This window comes from Peromyscus leucopus, chromosome 4 (genome assembly GCF_004664715.2).
Source record: "Peromyscus leucopus breed LL Stock chromosome 4, UCI_PerLeu_2.1, whole genome shotgun sequence".
NCBI classification, from domain to species: domain Eukaryota; kingdom Metazoa; phylum Chordata; class Mammalia; order Rodentia; family Cricetidae; genus Peromyscus; species Peromyscus leucopus.
In genome coordinates this window covers 129,548,978-129,573,756 of record NC_051066.1, presented here as the reverse complement: position 1 = coordinate 129,573,756, position 24,779 = coordinate 129,548,978, and the positions used below count along the sequence as shown (strand labels likewise).

Here is a 24,779-nt window from a genome sequence, read left to right as displayed (position 1 = left end):
TTGAAATACAGAATTTTATTTAAAAACTGTTTAAAGTAGAAAAAAACCCTGTCAAGAAAGACCAGGTGGAAAAATGGGTTCCCAATAAAATGGAATTTGGGGGCAACAGAAGTCTAAAAGGCCACAAAGGAGAAATAGCACCACTGTCGTTTGAACAATGGCTAGTTACTTGCATTTTTTTTTTTTTTGGCATTGTTAATCACTAAATCTGGATTTTCCTCTGAATTCCACACACAGCATGCACTACATAACAATCTGTCATAAAATACCTGTTTTCTACACACAGCATAAGACAAGCTACCACCAGAAACAAATCAGTACGAACACATCAGGGGCTGAACAACCTCAGTAGTGGGTAACATACAGTTTGCAGAATTCTGCCAAACAAAGAAACTGAATAGGCTGTGGGCAAAGCAAATGAGGGAGAATTAAGGAATGAAGTATTTTAAATATTAATATTTCAGTCATGGTACTGTATATTCTTTAAAATAAAAAAAAAAAAAACATTTTAACATTTAGTAACACACTAGAGAATTTTATCTCCAAAAAGATTAGTGCACTGGCAAAGTATTCAGGTGACAATGGAGAGCTGTGGACAGCAGACACCGAACACCCCAGCCTCACAGAGCCCAAGGTGACACTGGCCTTCACTGATCACTCCTTTGCCAGAGGTCCAGAAAGAACTTGCAGCACGATCACCAGCCTGCTGTATTTACAACACTCAGCAGCAAACTTAAGGAGCCAGAGGAGTCCCCAGAGGTCAAGGGGAGCAGAGAAGAGAACGTGTTAAATGTAAACTTAAAAAGACAGTACAATGGGACTCAGTGCCCATTCAAATCCCAGAGATGTGGGCAAGTCCCAGAAACACAATACATAGGAACTTGGAGGACTGTTTGAAAAGTCCTCAGGGGAAAGCCCAGTGAAGACTGAGCTCTGTCTCAGGCACTGCAGGGCCAAGACACCCTCTATCTACCCAAGCTACCATGCTGCTTGTTTTTATAGCAGGGATGTAACCAGTCAGTGATACCAAATGGCTTTACACAACCACTTTTCAAACCTTCCTTCTGGGCCAAAGACTACATCTGTGAGATTCAAGAGGCCTTGAAAGGCCTGTGACAGCAGGTTCCAAAGGGTCTGAAGTCTGGCCCTTCCTTCCCAGACACATCATCAGACACACAAAATCTCCTGTCACGTTATATTTTATATTTTGAAATATGGAAGCATATTTTAAATACTCTTAAGGCATTTATTTATTAAAACGTTCTCTGCCAGAATTTCACATTAGCTTAAAATTCGTTTCAGTCTTTACATTTCTCTGAGGTTATCACCTCAATGTATTACAAAACCCCCTTCTCCATCAGTCAGTGTGACCAGCATTCACATGAAGGGCCCCATGGTTGGCCTCTCTGTTCCCCTGGTGAACCAACTAGATGTTAATACTGCTCTGCTACAAGGCAACAGCTCCTAACTCAAACTCATCGGAAAGAGACTTCTGCAAAGTGCACTTTGAAGAAGAGGTACTTTTTGCTTATGAAAAGAAACCAGTGAATCCTCTAATAATAATAAAAGGGAGTATTTAACAGTTAAGCACATGATTTGGAGTGAAGAATTCGGATGTTGCTCTGCTGGTCCAGGCTGCTTAATACTCTTCTTGTTCTTCCTGTGGGCCCCCTTCATCAGGTATCACAAAGCCTTCCTGAAAGGGGAATGAAAGTGGGGGAAAGCTATTACTCAACCGTTAGTGCCAGTTCCTCCCTCTGCTCACTGACTCACAATTTAAGCCTCTCCATGTAGGCAGTTCTTCCTGTCTCACACATACCTGGCAATCAAGCACATAGACCAGGTGACCACTATTATACTGTTTTAGACAATAGCATCATTTCTTTTTTGTTTGTTTTGATTTTTGATATAAGGTCTCCCCTATGTAGCCTTGTCTTGCCTGGAGCTTGTTTAAACATAAACCAGGCTGGCTTCAAATTCAAATTGTCCTGTATCTGCCTCCTAAGTTCTAAGTTTAAATGTGTGTCCACCACACCCAACAACAGCACCATTTCTTCTTCTTCTTCTTCTTTTTTTTATTTTTTATTTTATTTTTTTTTTTTTTTTGAGACAAGGTTTCTCTGTGTAGTTTTGGTGCCGGTCCTGGATCTCGCTCTGTAGGCTAGCCTCGAACTCACACAGATTCAACTGGCTCTGCCTCCCGAGTGCTGGGATTAAAGATGTGCGCCACCACCGACTGGCTAGCACCATTTCTTAATGCCAAAAGCTACACACAAATTTATCCTCAAAGCATTAAGTAATAAATATTTATGTGCCTCAATGTATGTTTAAAATATGCATTCCCTCAAAAGCACTTAACTCACCGGGCGGTGGTGGCTCACGCCTTTAATTCCAGCACTCAGGAGACAGAGGCAGGCGGATCTCTGTTGAGTTTGAGGTCGGACTGGTCTACAGAGTGAGTACCAGGACAGGCTTCAAAGCTACACAGAGAAACCCTGTCTCAAAAAACCAAAAAAAAAAAAAAAAAAAAAAAGACCTTAACTCTAACTCCAGGAATAGTGGTTCACACCTGTAATACCAGCCCTCAGTAGGCTAAGGCAGGAGGATGGCCATGAGGCTGAGGCCAGTCTGTGGCTAAAGACTTGAGTTCCAGGGCAGCCTCAGGTAGAATGAGACCCTGCCTCAAAAAATTCCTGGCAGAGCACTTAACTACACACAAGATAAAACTGGATTCAATCCCCAGCTACAAAACAAAACAAAAACATTTTTTTCAAAAAATGACATTTAGGAGCTAGAGAGATGGCTCAGCAGTTAAGAGCACTGATTGCTCTTCCAGAGGACCTGGGTTCAACTCCCAGCACCCACATGGCCACTCCCAACTGTCTGTAACTCCAGTTCCAGGGGACCTGACAACCATGGCAAAATACCAATGCATATAAAATAAAAATAAAAAAATTAAATAAATAAATAAATAAATAAATAAATAAATAAATAAATAAATGACATTTAAGCAGGCAGAGTAGCATGCACTTGTAATCCCAAAATTCAGGATGCACAAACAGAAGATCAAGGCCATCCTTAGCCACATAGTGAGTTCAATTCCAACCTAGGTTATGAAACCCTTGATCAAAAACAAAAATCCTGAAGTTGACTATCAAGTTCAGTATCCTAACTGGGTGTGGTGGCTCACACCTGTAATTCTAGCACTTCGGAAGAGGCTGAGGCAGGAAGACTGCTAAATTCAAGGACTGCCTGGGCTATCTCAAAACAGAAAGGCTAGTATTCCGACGTTCTAGTGCTGCCTTCACGCATGTCACACTGAACACCAGTGCTGAACCGAAGCACCTGCGACAGCAGGACAGGACTGGCCCAGGGTCAGTGAGAGCTGGGAAGCAAAGAGCAGGGCAGACTCATGGCGCCTCCCCTGCTCATTACAGGACACACTGCACGTCTGTACAGCACAGAATGGCCACACTGCTCTGCCATAAAAACACATCTTGATTTTTCTTAGTAACTAAATCTCTATAGCTTGAAGTAGTTAAGATGTACTTTCACTAAAGGACCAAAGACTCTTAGATCTTCATCATCTTTTCATTTCTAAACATAATGCAAATTTTAAGGATTTATTGCAAAAATTAGCAGCTTTTCAGTCATCTGTCTTAATCCTCCAAAAAATTCTAACAGTATGTTTAGAAAACTACTAGTTTATATTTGTGTAGTATTACACAGACCTTGTGAGGTGTGTGCAATCACAAATACTGAGAAGCAGTGCACACAGCCAGGTATCAGATCCTAAACCCAGGAGGAAGAAAAGCAGTCTTCTCTAATGAACGAGTATGTCACGACTAAAGGCTATGTAATAAAGACGGCTCCAAAGACGATAACAAAGGGAGCCAGCAGGCAGGCTCCTGGGAGGGAGGAGCAAAGGCACACACACCCTGGCGGCTATGGGTGGGCGCAAACGGAAGGACCAAGGACATGCCTGGGTCCCGATAATGGCAGGCAGCACCACCTCCACCGGAGTGGCTGAGCGGCAAGGGTGGGAGGCCTATAACCACAGGCACTGGACAAGCCAGCCACTTCTCTCCACTTCTCTGGTCTATTGCTCCCTTCAACAAAGACACAGGGACTTCAAGGGCTGAAGCTAGCTAGGCAAGATGCTCTTTGGCTAACTTCCAGGAAATCAAAGATGAATTTTTCTGGTGAACCCTACACTAAAACACAGGTACCAGCACAAAGTGAGCTGAAATCAACAATGCTAGATTTTTTCTTAGTGGCAGAATGGAAAGAGAACACCTCCAGGGGAACACGTACATCTGTGGCATAAAGAATGTCTACAATCCTCTGCAGTACAGGGTCATTTTCCCCCTCATTTTCTTGGCAAATCAATTCAATGTTCCTTAGCTTTCCGAAGTAGAAGTCTCTCTCTTTCTCCAAGTCTTCAACAGTAAGCTTCAGTACTTTGACCTGCACAAAATATTGAAAACAGTGAGCACTGGTGTACCAATATAATATCAAACCCAAAAACGATGTGGTCTTTGATCAAAATAAAACATAAGCAAAAATCCAGTTCAGTTTAATGTCAATTTTCTTCAGCCTCAGATAAGAAATACATACTAGTTCACAGCAACCTAGACTATGAGTTCCCAAGAAAGAGAAGACTATAAGAACAATAATCAGAACTGTCTTTTGTCCACTATCATTTATCCCAATGGAGTCTATACCAAACACCATTCGAGACATCTGAATTACTGTGAGCGAGTGTTAGCTCACATCCAGGCATAGTGATACACATCTGTAATCTAGCATTTGGGAAGCAGAGGTTGCAGCATGGCCACAAGTTCAAGGCCAGCCTAGTCTGCATAGTGAGATCCTGCCTCAAAAGAAAAAAATGGCCGGGCAGTGGTGGCGCACGCCTTTAATCCCAGCACTCGGGAGGCAGAGCCAGGCGGATCTCTGTGAGTTCGAGGCCAGCCTGGTCTACCAAGTGAGTTCCAGGAAAGGCGCAAAGCTACACAGAGAAACCCTGTCTCGAAAAACCAAAAAAAAAAAAGAAGAATGTTTAAAAAAAGAAAAAAATGAACAACAAAAAAAACCACCCACAAAGTATTAGCCCCCAATGCATACATGAAGTATTTAGTCCAGAGAGGCTAACGGATAAGCATCAGTGAAACAGTGGCGGAGCTGGTCTCAGTTACCCCTGTGCTCGTCATGAAGAAAACTGTCTGTACCTGCAGAACGCAGGGTCAACCTGCCAGCCATGTGGCCTCAGCTGATCACTCTTTCTACTCTTGTATTTTTTTTTCCTGCAACCGCTTCCTCTGAAGTTTTAGGGAGGTCTCCTTTTCCTCCACAACTCTGTATTTCACAGTAACAGTGCCTAGTAGGTACCGAGTCAAAATAATCACCCAAAAGCAATGAACAAGGGTACGATTAATATAAAGAGGATCAACATCCCCAGTTTGTTTTTCTGATCTACCTCCAGTCACTTAACTGTGAAGAACAGAACCAGAAGAGCAACAGGGCTTTCCTAGCCCTTCCATTCTCAATCTACAGAAAGGAACTTTGTTATCTTTCACTCTCTTAATCCCAGAGAATCCCAGGGCATTCCAATGAGGCTCAAGACTGACTATGATCCACACTGTGGATCATAACTGCCTATAACTCCAGCACTAGGGGATCCACTGACCTCTTCTGGCTTCTGTACACACATCAGACACACAGACACACACACACATGAATAAAAATAATTTTTGGCCGGGCAGTGGTGGCACACGCCTTTAATCCCAGCACTCGGGAGGCAGAGCCAGGCAGATCTCGGTGAGTTCGAGGCCAGCCTGGGCTACCAAGTGAGCTCCAGGAAAGGCGCAAAGCTACACAGAGAAACCTGTCTCGAAAAACAAAACAAAAAAAAATAATAATAATAATAATAATAATTTTTTTTAAAGTTGGTTTCCAGATAGACATAGGTTTCTGTGGTACTAGGGAAGCCTGAACCCTATTCTACTCTGCAGCCAAAGGCTCACACATCAAGAGGACTGATCAGGCAAGCAGAGAAGCCCTGCCCTAGGAGTGAAGCAAGAAACCCACAATGACAATGTCAACAACACAAGGAGCATACCTGCTGCATCAATTCAGCTGCTTCGTCGTCGCCATTGCCCACACCAGGATTCTTTCGCACCATCCCTGGGCCAGCCTTAGGAGCTGCAGTAGTTCTCTGTGCTGCAATGGGTCTCTGCGGAGCTGAGAGAAGACTAACCATGTTAGGAGAAATTTCAAAAACAGAAACACACAAAAAGCAAGTGTCCGTGATCAACTGCTTTCCACAGACAAGTCAGTGAAGGGAACTGATATTAGAGAGCCCAGATAAAACAGCACAACATCCCTAACACAAAGTGGTTCTTATCCTGGCAGTAGACTTAAGTAGCAATTTTAGCAAGCTCCTTCATGCTGGGGATAGTCCTCCAATGAGATCTTAACTCTGTTGCAGTGAACTGTCAGCTGAGAGGTATAATCACACTGGTACATACAATGATGGACCTTAACCCACAAGCAGGCAGTTTCATGGATCAAAGGCAAACCTTGTATCAAGAACAGATCACAATCCCAGATCACAAGTTCAAGGACCAACTGGGCAATTTTTGTAAGAGCCTGTCTCAAAATTTAAAAAAAAAGGTATGGATGTAGGAGGCTGATATGGTTCAGAGGCACACAGCTTCCCTAGCATGTGTGAGACCGGCGGGGAGGACAGAGATACAAAAAGAGAAGTACCAGCTGGGTGTGGTGACACATACCTTTAATTCAAGCTTTTGGGAGACAGGCAGACAATCTCTGTGAGTTTGAGGCCAGCCTGGTCTACATAGTAAATTACAGACAAACCAGAATTACATAGTGTGACCGTCTTTAAAAAAAAAAAAAAAAGTCAATAAATACTACAGCACAGATGAACTTTGAAATTATTGTGCTAAGTAAAGGAAACAGACATAAGATGGCACATATCCCATGGTTTCATTATAGAAAAATGTCCAAAATACGTGAAGCCATAGACAGAAAACAGGTAAGTGAGTATCTAGAGCTGGGAAAGGGAAGAAAGGTGGAGGAAATGAACGGTGACTGACACTGAGCACAAACGGGTTTCTTTTTGGGTGATCAAAATGTCCTTAAATTGCCTGTGGCAATAATAGTTACAAAATTCTTTGATTCAAAAAAAAAAAAAGTTGCCTGGGGCAAACGTGTACACCTTTAATCCCAGCATTTGGGAGGCAGAAGCCAGTCTGGTCTACGTAGTGAGTACCAGAACAGCCAGAGCTACATAGTAAGACATGGCTTTAAAAAAAAAAAAAAAATCACACACACCAAAAAAAAGGTGAGGGCTTTTCTAAGTTTTGCTGGCTTTCAGTCAGTAAAACGCTTGCCTTAGAAGCCTCAAGACCTGCATTGTATTCCCAGAATCCATGTAACAATGCAGGCTTGTAATCCCAGTGATGGAGAGGCTGGGACAGACAGATCCCTAGTGCTCCCTAGCAAGTAAGCTTAGCCTACTAACCAAGTTCCAGGCCAATGAGATATCTCAAAAAGCAGGTGAATGGTACCTGAGGAATATCCAAAGTTGTCCTTGATCTCCAAATGCACTGCACATACGTACATACATGAATACATGCATGAACCTACACACACACTGAGGAGCTGGAGAGATGCGTCAGAAGTTAAGAGAACCCTCTTCCAGCGGGCCTGGTTCTCAATTCCCAACTCTCACATGGTGGTTCACAACCATCTGTTATTCCAGTTCCAGGGAATCCAACACCCTCTTCTGACCTCTGAAGTCACCAGGCACATATGTAATACACACATACATGCAAACAAGACACCCATACACATAAAAATATTTTAATTTTTTTTTTAGGTTGAACATTTTAGGAAGGTAAATTATATAGTATGTGAATTCTTTCTCAATAAAGTTATTCAAACAAAATTCCAATAGGTGGAGCAGGAGGAACAAAGTTCAAAGTCATCCTTGGCTACAGTGAGTTCAAGGTCGGCCTGGGCCATCTCAGAAAAAAAAAAAAAAAAAAAAAAAGACTTCCATCTTTAGCAGGGAGTGGTGGCCCAGAACATATGTACATATTCTATGAATATACTACCAAAAAAACATCCTGGGAAACCAAAGAAGCCCATTTTTAAGATGCTCTCTACCATCCACTTCCCCCTCCCTCCTAGACCCTGCTAGCAGCAAAGCAAGCCACAGCAGCTCTCCCATTAAATCTCTATGAAAGAAGCCATAATAGGCACAGAAGGCTGGCCCAGACTGACGGCATGATGATGCAGCCAGCCTAGAAGAATCCCTGAGATCTAGAAAGCTCTTGAGGTCCTAAACTTCAGACCTAACTGTAACTTACCCTCTTGGGTCTTCATAAAATGCCCTAATGTCCCATTTAACTAAAGCTCTCTTATGTGAGCTAGTATAAGTAAATTCTATTACATCCAACAAAAAAGCCCTTAGGTAACGCAGTATACAGTAGCTCATCCAGGCCAGTGCAAGTGTGAACTTCCCAGTTTAGAAAGAAGGAAGACCTGGGGGCACGGGAAAAGAGGGTCCCGCGGAGCTGCAGAGCACAGGCACATATCTGCCATATGCAGAACCCATGTCCCTGCCAAACGCACAGGGCAGGCCCATGGCTACTCCTGATTCAGGCTACAGCACAGTTCTATGTGGAGCACCTATGCCCAATGTTGAATGAGTGGAGTCAGTGGAACCAGGCTAATGGTTGTTTACCTGCACTGCCGGAGCTGAGAGGTTTCTTCGGTTTACTCAGAGCTGGAGCGACAAGAGAAGGAGCCACTGCCGTTTCTTGACCTTGTCTGGCAGCTACAGGGTCATATTCTTTTCCATCATAATTTGCATCAAAAAACTTCTTAAACCACTGAACAAATTCAAAATTGTCCTGAAATTTTCCTTTTACTAATTTATCCACAGGAATTATCTGCAGAGAAAGATCAAGACTATTTAGACCAAAGCAGAGGCTTTGCATCAAATCTACCTACTCATGAGAACAACACAAGTTTTGCCAAAATGAGAAAATGTTTTAGAGATCTTACTGCTAAGATCAGTTGCCTTCAATACAGTACCAACCCTTAGTCCCTCCACGGAAGGAGGAAGAATGCTGAACAAAAAAGGAAAAAGGGCCAGGGATGCTTCAGTGCCTGCCTGGCTGCCCAAGGCCTTGGGCTGCATCCTCAGCACCACAGGGAGCTAAGTCACAGCCGCACATCAAGACACACTGAAAGGCAGCAGACAGTTCACTGTACCACAAAGAGAAATACCCTGGCTGGATGCAGTGGCACACATCTGTGAACACTCTAGGAGCTGAGACAGGAGCATGTCAAACTTGAGGTCACCTAGGCTACCTAGTAAGACCCTATCTAGAAAGGGAGGGGAGAAAGGGAGGGAGGGAGGGAGGGAAGGAAGGAAGAAAGGGTGAGTGGGTAAGAAACATGTCAAAATGCAAGGTGGTGGCGCACGCCTTTAATCCCAGCACTTGGGAGGCAGAGCCAGGCAGATCTCTGTGAGTTCGAGGCCAGCCTGGTCCATAGAGAGAGACAGGCACCAAAACTACATAGAGAACCCGTCTCGAAAAAAACAGAGTGGGGAGCAGAGGGATGGTTCCATGGGTAAAGACACGTGCTGCCAAGCTGATGGCCTGATTCCCCGCCCCCCAGGTGTCCTCTTGCATGTGCGCACTCTCTCTCTCTCTCTCTCTCTCTCTCTCTCTCTCTCTCTCTCTCTCACACACACACACACACACACACACACACACACACAAAATCATTTTGTTAAAGATATCTAAAACTTAAATAAAAATTTTAAATATAAGAAAGAAACCTAAGCAAAGGAATAGAGCTCACTTACTTTGTCAACACCCATCCTCTTGAAACCTGCTTGGAGTATTTTGAAGTTCTGGATGTACTCATGTTCTAGCTTAGCTTGGAATTTCACTTTCTTCAAAGCAATGGAGCCAGGGAAGAGCATGTCCATAAACTGACAGTATGCAGCCCCTGAATCAACAGTAACACAAAAGAAAAATTCAATAAACTGGGTAACTGAATGCCATGTTTTCCCCCCAGACAGAATTTCACTATGTAGCCTTGGCTGGACTGAAATTCCCAATGTAGCCCAGGCTGGCCTTGGACTCAGAGATCTGCCTGCCTCTGCCTCCTGAGTGCTGGGATTAAAGATGTGTGCCACTGTGGCCTACTCTAAATGCTACTAGTAAAAAAACATGGTCATCCACACCTACTTAACCCAAATACAATCTGTTAAAGATAGGTTTCATGTGGCCTAGACTAGGCTCAAACTCAAAGGAGCAAAGATAACCTGGAATTTCTGATCCTCCTGCCTCCACTTCTGAGTGCTGAGATTTTTTTTTTTATTTTTTATTTTACAATACCATTCAGTTCTACATTATCAGCCACGGGTTCCCCTATTCTCCCCCCTCCCACTCCCTCCCCTTACCCCCAGCCCAGCCCCTATTCCCACCTCCTCCAGAGCAAATCCTCCCCCAAGGACTGCGATCAACCTGGTAGACTCAGTCCAGGCAGGTCCAGTCCCTTCCTCCCAAACTGAGCCAAGTGTCCCTGCATAAGCTCCAGGTTTCAAACAAAATATCTTTTTGTTTGTTTGTTTGTTTGTTTGTTTTTCGAGACAGGGTTTCTCTGTGTAGCTTTGCGCCTTTCATGGAACTCACTTGGTAGCCCAGGTTGGCCTCGAACTCACAGAGATCCGCCTGGCTCTGCCTCCCGAATGCTGGAATTAAAAGCGTGCGCCACCACCGCCGGTGTGCTGAGATTTTTAAGCATAAGAAAATACACCCTGTTATCTGTGTGGAGCTCAGGGGGCTTAAGTATACTAACCAGGCCCCAGATACAATTTTACATTCCCAGGCCCCAAATACAATTTTACAATTTGTACAGTAGACCACAGACAACCAAAAAGATAGGGCTACAAAGACAGTTCAATGGTTAAGAACATACACAGCTCTTGCAGTGGACCCCAGTTTAGTTTCCAACAGCCACATCAGGTGGCTCTCAATCACCTGTAACTTCAGCTCCAGGAAAATCTCACACCTCTGTGGGCAACAGCACACATGTGCACAAACACACACACATAAAGTAACAGAAACACATGTGCACAAACACACACACACATAATTTAAAGTAACAGAAACAAATATTTTGGAGGACAGATTATTATATGAATGCAAAATCAATTTATAAAAATCTATTAACAAAGGGCTCAGAGAAGCCAGGAGGTGGTGGCGCACACCTTTAGTCCCAGCACTCAGGAGGCAGAGCCAGGTGGATCTCTTTGAGTTTGAGGCCAGCCTGCGCTACAGAGTAAGATCCAGGAAAGGTGCAAAGCTACACAGAGAAACCCTGTCTCGAAAAAACCCTGTCTCCTGCAGAGAACCTGGGTTTGATTCCCTACACCCACACAGCAGCTCACAATGGTCTGTAATGCCATTTTCCAGGGGATCCAATGCCCTCTTCTGGTGCCAAGGTACCTGGTGCACATGTAGTGTACAGACACACATGCATGTAAAACACTCATATACATAATAATTTTTTTAAATTATTATTAACAAAATAACAAGAGGTCCTATGTTTGGTTTTAGAAATATGTAGCTCTGGGAGACCTGAAACTTACTGGGGAGCCCAGGCTGGCCATGAACTCACAGCAATCCCACTGCCTCAATAGGGAGTGCTAACTCAAAGCTGCTTTTGTCTGACTTAATTCTCTAACATAATTTCAATTTGGAAAATGGGAAGAAAACGAAGGTTGCTTGTAGCTAGTTTTCCTGCCTTGCCCACAGTCAGGACAAATCTCTCTCACCCACCAGTCCCACAGCCGCTCAGACCCAACCAAGTAAACACAGAGACTTACATTGCTTACAAACTGTATGGCCAGGGCAGGCTTCTTGCTAACTGTTCTTATAGCTTAAATTAATCCATTTCTATAAATCTATACCTTGCCACGTGGCTCATGGCTTACCGGCATCTTCACATGCTGCTTATCATGGCAGCTGGCAGTGACTCCTTCTGCCTTCCTGGTCTTTCTTTTCTCCTCTCTGTTAGTCCCGCCTATACTTCCTGCCTAGCCACGGGCCAATCAGTGTTTTATTTATTGACCAATCAGAGCAACACATTTGCCATACAGAATATCCCACAGCAGTTGCTATGAAAGTCTAACTCTTTATTTTTTGGTTTTTCGAGACAGGGTTTCTCTGTGTAGTGCTGGCTAGCCTCGAATTCACAGAGATCCACCTGCCTCTGCCTCCTAAGTGCTGGGACTAAAGGTGTGCACCACCACCAAGCTGGATTTCTCAACTCGTTAGAAATTGTCATAAATAACCACTAGAAAGAAAAATGAATGCCCAGAAAAGGAACAAGGAAAAAGAGGCACTGCTATGGGATGTTCTGTATGTCCTGTGGGAGCCCATTCTCGGGTTCCTCGTGGCTTTACCCAGCAGGTCCGCATAGAGGATGATTAGGACCACAAGCCTGAGTGCAGGTGTCTGAGATGATCTGCACTTGGCTGTGCTGGGGAATGGTCTGTATGTCAAGTTGCTCTGATTGGCCAATAAATAAAACCTGATTGGCCGTGGCTAGGCATGAAGTATAGGCGGGACTAACAGAGAGGAGAAAAGAAAGACCAGGAAGGCAGGAGTCACTGCCTGCAGCAGGAGCCAGGACAAGGAAGATGTAAAGTACCGGTAAGCCACAAGCCACGTGGCAAGGTATAGATTTATAGAAATGGACTAATTTAAGATATAAGAACAGTTAGCAAGAAGCCTGCCCTGGCCATACAGTTTGTAAACAAAGTAAGTCTCTGTGTTTACTTGGTTGGGTCTGAGCAGCTGTGGGACTGGTAGGTGAGAGAGATTTGTCCTGACTGTGGGCAAGGCAGGAAAACTCTAGCTACAAGGCACCACATTTATTTTCTAAATCTTCACAAAGATACAGACTCACTCCTGTCTGTCCTGGGTGCAGTGGCGCAGACCTGTAGCCCAGCACTGAGGGCAGGAAGCTGGGGCAGGCAGACTGACTCGGTGAATGGCTCCATACCTAAAGATGCTAGCTGTGCATCCCTGGCAATCTGAGTTCGAGCCCTGGAACCCAGGTAAACAGAGAGAACCAATTCCGCAAGGTTGTTCTCTGGTTTCCACCATGCCATCATGGCACATGAATGCCCACATACATACATCATACACACAGTTTTTGTTTTGTTTTGAAGCGGAGTCTTACTATGTAGACCAGGCTGACCTTGAACACACCTTGAATGCCTGCTTCTGCCTCTTAAGTGCTGGGATTAAAGCCACGCACCACCACACACAGCACAGTATTTCTTTCTTAGAGCTAAACAGTAAACAAATATACTGACCAACCAACCAACCACTTAGCAGCCAAAGTCGCCTGCCTCTTAGTAAGTCTGCTCAAAGAATCATTAGTTTTTATTTTAGAACTCAAGAGAATCCTTAGAAATACTATAACTTTTAAAAAATAAACATGGGAGTTGGAGATGTAGTTCAGTGATAGAGCACTTACCAAGTACAAGGACTCTTGAGTTCAAGCCTCAACACACACACACACACACACACACACACACACACACACACACACAGAGAAACTTAAAAACAAGGACCAAAATATGTGGCCCAATAAATACCATAGAGGCCAGAGACCAACCCTAGCATCACACTGAGCACCTGATTCCCATGCATGGCTGTTCACATTAGTAGCCCATAGGGCACCATACAGTTGGGAAAAGCAGCATTTCCTAGAAGGGGAGTGTACCATGTGGCTACAATCTCATTGACCAAAATTGTGTGTGTGTGTGTGTGTGTGTGTGTGTGTGTGTGTATTTTTTAAAGTAAAGAAAAAAAATTAAGGTCCCACTAAAAGAATTGGGGATAGAGCCCAACAGCAGAGAGCTTCCCAGCTGTGTATGAGGATGGGGGTGGGGGGGTTGGTTGGTTGGTTGGTTGGTTGTTGTAGAGACAGATCTTGCTACATAGCCCAGGCTGGTCTGAAACTCTCAATAAATCCTCCTTCCTGCAACTCTCCAATGCTATTCTCAAACTGGGTACTACCATGCCCAATCCTCCTATCCTTCTCATACATGTCTCAGCTAGAAGGAAAAAAAAAAAAAAAAAAGGTAATTGGGGTGTCCTTTCCAGTCTCTGCCTAACTGAGACTAGGGCAAAGGTTGACAACCCAAGCAGAGCTTCAAGGTAGCCCAACAATCTTCAGCAAGACAAGTCCACTCAGCCTCTAGCTTGACAGTGTGAACTAATGGGAGGAGACTAAGGCAGTGTCAGGGTGTCCACTGGCTGTCACAGCTCCACTCTAAGACTCTGTTTGGGAACAGAGACCACAAAATACAAGGCCAGGACACAGCCCAATACCAGACAATTTCTTATCTCAAGTGTACTGATGTTCACCCTGGTTCAGTTCAGGGCACTCTTGAGAAAGTCTAATGAAAATCCTAGCCAATAGTACACATTTGTAATCCCAGAACTCAGGAAGCTAAAAGAGGTGCATCAGGAGTTCAAGGCCAGGCCAAACCCAGAAAAGGTCCGATAAAATATAATCTGTAATCCCAGCATCCTAAAGCAGACAGGAAGGGGTCCCAGGGAATTGCCTGGAAGCTGTAGGCCCAGCCTGGAGTACACAGAATGGCAGAAAAAGAGGAATCCCTGCCTCAACAAGGTAGAGGAGAATCAACTCAAGACCTGTCCTCTGACCTCCACATGTACACCATGGCACACTAGACCCCTCGACACCCACACAGCACACACAAATAAATAACTCCAGGCTTTAGTGTTAACATACACAAAACACACACGACTACTGAACATGAGGGGGTTTAGGCTTCAAAGAGCACCTGCAACCCGATCATCTTAGATGATGAATAAAGTCTGCACAGAGAGGGGCTGGAGAGTCATTAATACAGACCTTAAAATTCAAGCTCAAAGTATTTTAACCAGGGAAAATACTATTTTGATTTTTAAAGCAGTAAACAGAACTGTATAGCCAGCATTTGCTTTGCTTGTATGTTACTCATGGAAACAGTCTGAGGGGCAAAAATCTGGAAACAAACTACACAGCCAATCCACCAACAGAAGACTGATCAAAGAAATTAATAGTACTGCCCACCAGACAGAGGGCGGTCACAAGCAACTCCTGGCTCCTTCAGGACAAAAGCAAGCTTGCTGTCAAAGTCACTGTGTGTGAAGACACTCCTTCTCTGAGTATCTACGGCAGACTTGACTGGCTAGCACTCCAAAGGTGATCCCTGCAGAACACAGGAAGCCTCTTCAGTCAGCCTGCCAGTGTCACCAAAGTTCTCACATGGAGAGCAGAGCCAAGCAAGGGCTCCTTCCTCTGTGAGCGGGTGGGAGCTAAGGGTTCTGACAACACTCAGTCACTTCACAGCCAGCAGCATGTTACCAGGGAAGGACCCCCAGCTTTGTACTGCTAGAGAAAAATCTATCCTTACCTCCTAAAGACTGTGCTTGGTGGAAATGTCTGGTCTTTTTGATCCACTGCTTATTAGAAGTTGGATAAGGAAGAATCAGACCCAGTGCCAAAGCCCCACCCCCACAACTCTTCAGGAATAGTCTGCAGCTTATCCTGTGTGGTCTCAGGCTACAAGTGAGAGGTGCCTTCAAAAGGCCAATGTGAAACATAGTGCAACCACCTACGTACTCCAAGAGTCATCCCACGCAGCTTTCAGGAGGACAACGAGCAGTGTATAGAATTGACTAACACATCAGTTAAATGTCTTATACTCAACACTTTCTACTAAGGAAAAACGCCTTATCTGGGATAAGTGGCAGAAGCCAGAAAAACTGAAATACTTCACAGAGTTTATGGTAAAAGAGTGTCATTATAACTAATTATACACAATTGTATTCAATTCTCTTCCAAATGCCTCTGTAAAAATGCAAAACATGCCATGTGTAATCAATCCCTTAGTAATACTATACAGGTAATCCCAACATGTGAAAAGTAGAGGCAGGAGAATGGCCACAAGTTAGAGACCACCTTGGCTATAGAATAAAACTTCATCTCAAAAAATGATAGGGTGGGGACTACAAGTTAGAAACCAACTACCCTTGGCTACAGAATAAAACTTTGTCTTAAAAAAAAAGGTGGGTGGGGGCACAGTAATCAAGAGCACTGGCTGCTCTTTCAGTAGACTCATTTCCAGAACCCCCATCAGGCAGCTCACAGCATCTCTAACTCTGGCTCCACGGTTCCAAATGTCCTCCGAACTTTCACATGTCACACACACACACAAACTAGGTTCAAACCCAGGCTCTGCAATGTCTAAGCTATGCCCCATGGGCAATCTCCTCATCTTTAAAATGAAGCAATCTCTACTCACCACCAGGGTCTGACAGATAATAATATTACAGGGACCCTGACAACAGCCACGCTGGTGAGCCAGGACTACTGCCCCAGTTCACAGCTGAAGAAACAGTACAAGAAGACCATCAAAGAACTCATCCAAGGTCACATGGCTCAGAGCAGACTAAGGCCTCTTCATGCCATGACACGTCAATGACAGCTCCCAGTCTAAAGAAGAGAAGCCTGAGGCCAGATCGGGACATGCACTACTTATCTACACAGGAAGAAATGCATCTTCTAACTAAGTGAGAAATATTTTGGACTGCATTTATAGACAGAAAGAAACAAGGAAAAACTGCTGGTGAGCAAGCAGTCTCCAACAAAAATGAAGATGACCTCACCCCCACATTACTCATTACTCACAGCACGAGGCAAACAAGTGCTTTAAAAAGCCTTCAACAAACTGTGGCACAGCAATGAAAAGTTGAGAAAATGAATAGGAGCTAGAGGTCAGCAGCACCATTCTGAGGCAACCTACTTTATAACAAAACAAGGTTAGAAAAGGCCATTCATTCTTGGGAACCACAAGTTACTGTATTCCTCATGTACCGCCTCCCTCTGAACACCTGTAAAACAGATTGGACCTCACAGGGCACATGAAGCAAACAAATGAAACCAGCAGTAAGAACCCCTCCCTGCTCAAAAAAAAAAAGGGAAGTACAAAAGCTGAGCACCACAGGAAGCAGCTAAGGAATGGCAGTCTCTTTAAGTCAGTCAAGAAAAAGTCCAGTGCAAATAGGGTGTAGGGACTGAAGAATACAGGTTCGTGATTTGGAAACAAGTTCAAATCCCCATTGCACTCTTGGCTCTGTATGCCCAGATTCATTACTCAAATTCTCTAAGCCATCTGTCCCATCTGAAATCGGAAGTACCTGTACCTTCCTCTTGGGAATACACTGAGTTATTTGAGATGTTTGAGAAATGTCTACATAGTTGAGCCTGGTTGTCCAGGCTGTCTGTAATCCTGGCTTCTTAGGAAGCTGAGATAGAAGGATCATAAATTCTAGGCTCCACAGTGAGTTAAAGCCAGACTGGGCCATTTAGGAAGATACTGTCTCAAAATTTAAAAGGAGCTGGGGCTCAGTGCTAGTGCACTTGCACAGCATATGTTAAGTCCTGGGTTTAATCACTAGTACCAAAAAAAGTTACTGACTAGAAGAAGCAGGGTTCTGACTCTGGGTCATTAATAAGACTTTCCCCCAGGCTAGGGACTGAACCCAGACTTGGGCATGCTACCCAAGTGCTTTTCCACTGCATTACATCACATCCACTAAAACAAGAATTTCAGTAGTTAGAGGGGAAAATATCCAATCTCTCTCTCTCTCTCTCTCTCTCTCTCTCTGTGTGTGTGTGTGTGTGTGTGTGTGTGTGTGTGTGTGTGTGTGTCTGTCTGTCTGTCTGTCTGTCTGTCTAGGGCGAAGGTGTTTCTGAGAAAGGGTTTCACCACATAGCCTTAGCTAACCCAGTACTTGCTGTGTAAGCTATATAGACTAGACTGGCCTCGAACTCAGGTCTGCCTGCCTCTGCCTCCCAAATGCTAGGATTACAAACACGTACCCTCACACCCAGCTCTGGTATACATATTCTTGACTCCATCTACTAACTGTGGAAGATCCAGTTTTATAGCCGACATGCAAGGCTGAGGAGATGGCTCAGTGGTAAGAGCACAATGGAGACATCTAAGTCTGAATCCCCAACACCCATGCTAAGAGTCAGGCATGGGGGCTGAAGAGATGGGTTAGCAGTTAAGAGCACAGACTGCTCTTCCAGAGAACCCGAGTTCAGTTCCCAGCACCCACATGGCAGCTTGTGGTGATATCGTGTTCCCCAATATATCATGCACCCCAATAAATTTATCTGGGGTCAGAGAACAGAACAGCCACTAGACAGACATAGAGGCCAGAAAATGGTGGCACACACACCTTTAATCCTAGCCTTGTGGAGGCAGAGATCCATCGGGATCTCTGTGAGTTCAAAGCCACACTGGAAACAGCCAGGCATGGTGACACACGCCTTTAATCCCAGGAAGTAATGGCAAAAAGCAGAAAGGTATGTAAGGTGTGAGGACCAGGAACTAGAGTGGTTAAGCTTTTAGGTTTTGAGCAGCACAGTTCAGCTGAGATTCATTCTGGATGAGGACTCAGAGGCCTCCAGTCTAAGGAAACAGGATCAGCTGAGGAACTGGCAAGGTGAAGTAGCTGTGGCTTGTTCTGCTTCTCTGATCTTTCAGCGTTCACCCCAATACCTGGCTCCAGGTTTGGTTTTATTAATAAGACCTTTTAAGATTCGTGCTACAGCAGCTCACAACTGTCTGTAACTCCAGTTCCAGGGGATCCTCACACAGACATACACGCAGACAAAACACCAATACGCATAAAATATATATATATATATATATATATATATATATATATATATATATATATATTTTAGTTTGTGTATGGGGTGGGCGGGGAGGACAGGATATCAGTGAGTTCAAGGCCAGCCTCGTCTAAAATGTGAGTTCCAGGACAGGCTCCAAAGCTACACAGAGAAACCCTGTCTTGAAAAAAACAAAACAAGCAAACAAAAAAAAAGTCAGGCATGGTGTGCATGCCTAGAACTCCAGCACTGAAGGACAGATGGGCAGATCTCAAGTCCTCACCCATCAGCCTACCCTGGACTGAAAGCCTAGCCAAAACAGCAAGCTTCCACCTCCGGTCCTCCAGTTCAGTGACAGACCCGTATGAAGGCGATTCCGGTGGAGAGGAACGGACAGGACACTGATGTCTTGATCTCCACAGACACAGACATTCATACTCACACTCTCTGGCAACCAAACTCAGTGCTCTGTGAATGCCAGCCAAGAACATTATCAACTGAGCCACACCTCCCAGTACTCAGCATGGATGGCTAAAAGAAAGAAACTATATTTCTTTGTGGCTCTACACAGAGGTCTGTGCGACCCTAAGGTCGCACGTGCTTTTAAAAGGTGGTCTAGTGAGCCAGGTATGGTGGCGCAATCTTTAATCCTAGCACTCAGGAGGTGAGGCAGGACAGCCTGCTCTAGAGTTCCAGAACAGCCAAGGCTATTCAGGGAAACATTGTCTTAAAAAGCCAAAAAAAAAGAAGGGGAGGGGGTGTCTAGTGAATCCTCTTACCTGAACACAACTGTTCTATCTTTGTCAGATTCAACTGCAGAGATTCATTGATCCAAGCCAGCATGTCATGTCGACTTAGGTTATCACTGGTGACTGACGTCGAATACACATTCACTGCCATCTTCTATAACATGCAATCAAAGAGAGAAGGCTCCTGTTACGGTGAGCATGAAAGTGAGGGCAAGCAGTTCCCAGGTCACCCAGAACAAATCTCTACAAATACTCAATTTTAAGCCCAGCCTTCTTCCCTGAGAGGTGAGACCAGACACTAAGACTCCAGTCATAAGCCAGAGTTCCATGCATAAATGACCTGAAATAATAAATGTCCCAACTAGTCAGTCTAAAACTTAGGCCCCATCTATGTTAATAAGACTGATACACAATTACAAACCACAAAAGGCACTAAGAGATTAGCACGTACTTTATGAAGGGAGGCTGCCTCACAAACAAGAACATTCTGTTCAAAAACACTAGTCCGAGGGCTGTGGGGTAGTTCAGAGTAATAGAACATGTATTCTGCATGCATGACACCTGCGCTCAGTCATCAGCACCAAAGAAAATAAGAAAGGCAGGTGGGTGTGGTAGCAGCATACCCGTACTCAGGAGGCTGAGGCAGGCTCAAGTTCCAGGCCAGTGCAGGCTACAAAGGAAGACCTTTGAGTCCTCATCAACACCACACACACACAGGACTGAGGGCACTGCTCACCAGTAGAGAGCTTTGCACCAAGTCCTGCCAATCCCTAGCAACCCCTATCTACTTTCCCAGTTTCCAATAACCTAGGTACTGTACACAGGTGCGGTCAAGTGACAACCTCTCAAAGTCCCCGGCCCTACTCTTCTCTGCTGCACTCCCTGGGGACTAGGGAGTACCTGAACTCCAACAAAGTATGAGGTCTCTCAAAGACACTTGTCGCTGAACTGACAATCCTCTTAAGGCCCCTCTTCACTCTCTTCACTCCAGGGTGAAGAAAGGAGGCCCTGAATATTTACAGCCCAGCCTCATTTTCCCATTTCTCAGAAAATGCTACCCCTCACCTTTCAGACAGACTTCTAAAATAACCTTTTTATTGCCATGTTGCACAGGCAGGCCTCAAACTTCTAGGCTTATGTTATCCTCTTGCCTCAGGCTTGGGAGCAGCTGGGACTACATGCACCCATCATTACATTCAACTATAAATCTCATTTAAAGCACTAGTGAATGTGGGTGCCATACTCTATAAATACCCATTCAATAATTGCTATTCTTCATACTTTTTATTTACTGTGTGTTTTTGTGTGCAAAACGTCCTTAGTTCTCTCTTTCGACCATGTGGTTCCGAGAGCTCAAATTCAGCTGGTCAGGCTTGGTGGCACCTTTACCTGCTGAGGCATCTCACTCACCCAAACAGTAGGTTTTATAGTGACCCATGACACTTAGAAGTGTCCTAATTCCCTGAGACATCAGCCTTGCCACTGGAATAAGGGATGGAATTCACAGCAATTTACAACAACCTTGAGACACCCCCCCCCCAGCTCTCCTGGGCGCTTCACTCCCTCCACCCAGTAACTAGTGGGTGAGGGGTTCTTCCCACACTCATCTCCTGCACGGAGCTGCTGTTAAGCCTTGAGTCACACCTCTAGTCTGAGAACCAAAGACGGGGTTCCTTCTCCTCCCGCAGTGACTAGGAGGGGGACTTATGAGCAGTGGTGACTAGGCCCTCAGACACAGATGACTTGGCAGTCTATGCCCGATGTCCCTGCCCTCTCCCACACCCCCAAAGCCCCACCTTTCTTTCACACAGTGCCTTGAACAGAGTGAGTGCTAGGTAAATGTGGTGTGTTTCAGACTGTGGAGGAGGAAAGAGTGTCTAAAGCAACTCTCTTCAGAAAGCTAACTACCAACACTCTCTACACTCCCTAGTGCAGCTGACAGAGCTGGCAAGAAGACAGCGGTGTAGCGAGCGCCTCATTCCACAGGGAAATCCTCCTCCTGCTTCCAGAGCACTTCATTCAAACCCCTGGGACTTGAGTATCACACTGAAATGGTCGTTATTCCTCCATTTCTGAGCTTCCCAGACCATCTGTAGGCCAGGAGGCAACTGGAGAGCCTGGGTTTGAACATGAGTCCATCCCATTAGCCATGTGACTCTGGCACGTTACTGAGTCAGTGTAGCGCAACTCTACATTAACGCGACCATCTGAAAAGGACCTCAGAGAGAGGTATGGAATAAGGGACATAACATAGCCGGCATCATATCAAACATGAGGCACAGGACAAATGGGGTCCAGGGGAGGGGCCGCCTCTCTTTTAAGCTATCTTTGGTGCTGAAAACTGTGCCTGATATCTGCTGCCAACACCTCTCAAGATCCCCTGCAAGCCCTCAAATTAGTCTGTCTCAATCTGTTCCTACACGGCAGCCAGAAAGAATTTTCCTGAATCACAAATCACATGAGGTATTTCTCTCCTGCTTAAAAATCCCTGAACAAGTGAAATGCATACTGTGTGCAGAACGCTATTATCAAGTATCAGTGAGAGCCATCCAAACAAAATGACATGATCCCAGGCTGAGCACTTACAATCTATCTTGGGTATACATGTATACATTGGGTATTGTGTGTCTCAAGCTACCATAAAATGAAAGCAGCTGGTAAAGCCACATGTGTCTCCTGACCACACCCCAGCTCAGAAAAGGTTAATGGCCCTTCACCATCATGTAATTTCAAACTCTTTCATTAGCAGTACATTAATACCAGGTCCCATGTGCTCCACAAACTCTGTGGCCACTAAATACATGGGATTAGGCACCCTGTGGATGTGCAATAAACATCCACTCACTCAACCAATTAATTGGCTCTTCCAGGCAGTCAAAACAGAGACTCTCTCTCTCTCACTCTTTCTGGTAAGAATGTCTGATGTCTGAGCCAGAAGTGAGGGCCCATGCCTATAAACCTAGCACTCAAAAAGCCGAGGCAGAGACGTCACTCCATTCTAGGCCAGCCAGGCCTACAGAGTTAAGATCTTGTCTCCAAAAAGTACAAAAACATCCGTTGCTTAGCCTTGGTTTAAGACCCCTGAGCACAACACACCCACCCTTTTAGGGCTGAGCTGGGTATAACCAAAATGAAAACTATCCTTTCCTCACACTCAAGGGTTTCCCTCCCTTCAGTGACTCTCCTGGTAGCCTCCCTAACTCATTCTATCCTGCTCTTTCACACACGACTCATGATCTAGCTCTGAAGCTGGATGACCTTGAATTCCTCGTTCTCCTGCCTCTACCTACCCAAATACAAGGACTACAGGCATGTGCCACCTCACCTGGCTCCTCAACTCACTCCAATTCAGCACAGGCTGAATCACATCATATTTTTCTCCAAGGACCATCCCCAGTCCTAGGGAAAGGCAAGAGGGGGGTGGCACTAAAAAACAAAACACTATGTGACCCTGAATGAAAAGAAACAATTCTCCTTTCCTCAGAAATGGCTTACCTGTAAAATGGGAAGACCCTACCTTCTGTACAAAGCTGTGATAAGGATTAAGAATCCGAGTGAACACCCTAAGAGAAAAGCACACCTCCTCCCAAGCATCCGTGTGCTGACACTTTGACCCAAGAGGCATGTCTGTATAAAATGCCCTTTCTAGATGGGGGAGAGGGGAGAACACACAGTCTATGAATCTGGACTTGAGTTACCTGCTGGGCAACATAAGGCAAGTCATTTCACTACCTAGAGTCTCAGATTCGCCTCTGCAAATGTCGACCAGCCGAGAAGCAGCTCAGTGACCCAGTGCTTGCCCGATGTGGAGGGTGGGGGAACCGGGGTCAACTCCCAGCACCACCAAGAAAATAAAATGAACAAAATACATCAGAGGAGAAAGAAAGAAAGAAAACGAAGATAACACATCCTCAAGACAATGTGACTATTCAATGACACAATGCTAAATCAAGCTCTAATAGGCACTGCACACAGCAAGTGCCCATTAAAGAGCTATCTTGATTAATGCTCTTCAAGACATCCATCCCATCATGGGCAGACACCAGGCCTCGCTTAACTTCCCTCAATGGGCCTGCCTCCAGATCCTCATCTCCAAGGGGCAGAGGTCAGGCTGCACCCTGCAGTGCTAGTATCACCCTTTTACAGTAATTACAGAAATTATCTTGGCCATGTATTCATTTTCTTGCTTCCTAGCTCTCTGCCCACAAAGCAGACTCCTAGAAAGCATGTCTTTGCCTGTCTACTCCCTGATGGAAACCGGGCCTGGCATCCACCAGGCACTCAACGAACACCGGCTGACCGCCTGACATTTGCCAGGCCCCGCGCTGAGACCTTCCTGTGCTTCATCCTACGGTCCCCATTTTACAGATGAGGAAACTGAGACACAGGGAGGCTGGAGCGTCTGCCCTAAGGTCGCACTCTGGGGTCCAACACCGCAGACCAACTCCCCCCACCCATTATGCAACGACGCCTCCTACACCGAGGGTCCTCGCCTCACTCACCCCTCGCGCACACACCCTCCGGGCTCAGCCGCACAGCCAGGACCTCGCCGGTCGCCACTAAGTGGCCCCCACTTCCGGCCCACGCCCCGCCCCCGGGACAACGGAGCGCGCGCCCCCGGCCCAGGCCGCGCGCCGGGTCACGGCTCCGCCCTTCCCCACCCCCGGCCCAGCGGCCGCGCGGCGCCGCAGCGCCCACGAGGGCCGCCCCCCCCCCCTGCCCCCGTGAGCTCCCGACCGCGGCCGCCGCTCGGGCCCGCCAGCCGCCTCACCGGCTCTCGGGGAACCCGCGTCCACTGATCGCGCGCCCGGCTCCGGTTCCGTCTTCGTCTCGTTCAAACCGTCGGACCCCGCCCGCCCGCGCGCAATGACTTCACACGCACCCCGCCGTGACGCGGCGACGCACGGGCTCGTCAGCGCCCGCCCCGGGCCTTTTATAGAGACGGACAGGCCCGCGCGCCAGAGGCGGGGCCGAGCCCTTGATCGACAGCGGGGGCGCCGGGGGGCGGGGCGGGGAGCAAGCCTGTTGGGCACGTGGTCGGTTGTGGCCAATGAGTTGTGAAGTCCTCTTAGGAGGCGGGGTCCGGTGGCACGAACCGGTTCTCTGTTTGGTTCGACCGAGGTGGGATTATTGAATGGGCTCGGGACGAAGCTGGGTCGCGATGCTCGCCCAGCATGCGGGAATTCTTGGGTTCGGTCCCCA

At 45.9% G+C, this 24,779-nt stretch overlaps 1 protein-coding gene across 2 annotated transcripts; it reads right to left on the bottom strand.

Moving 5' to 3' along the window:
- On the bottom strand, nucleotides 1-24,480 carry Mapre1 (microtubule associated protein RP/EB family member 1). Of its 2 annotated transcripts, none has more exons than XM_028887445.2 (7): nucleotides 24,349-24,480; nucleotides 19,608-19,731; nucleotides 9,908-10,053; nucleotides 8,774-8,981; nucleotides 6,122-6,243; nucleotides 4,315-4,467; nucleotides 1-1,696 (listed from the first exon to the last, which is right to left on the bottom strand). In XM_028887445.2, the coding sequence occupies exons 2-7, from the start codon at nucleotides 19,726-19,728 to the stop codon at nucleotides 1,640-1,642; spliced, it is 807 nt and encodes a 268-aa protein (XP_028743278.1). In that variant the 5' UTR covers nucleotides 19,729-19,731; nucleotides 24,349-24,480; the 3' UTR covers nucleotides 1-1,639. The 2 variants fall into 2 exon arrangements, with proteins under 2 accessions (XP_028743278.1, XP_028743279.1); XM_028887446.2 differs by lacking the exon at nucleotides 24,349-24,480 and adding an exon at nucleotides 24,080-24,168.
- Between the last annotated feature and the right edge of the window lie 299 nt (nucleotides 24,481-24,779).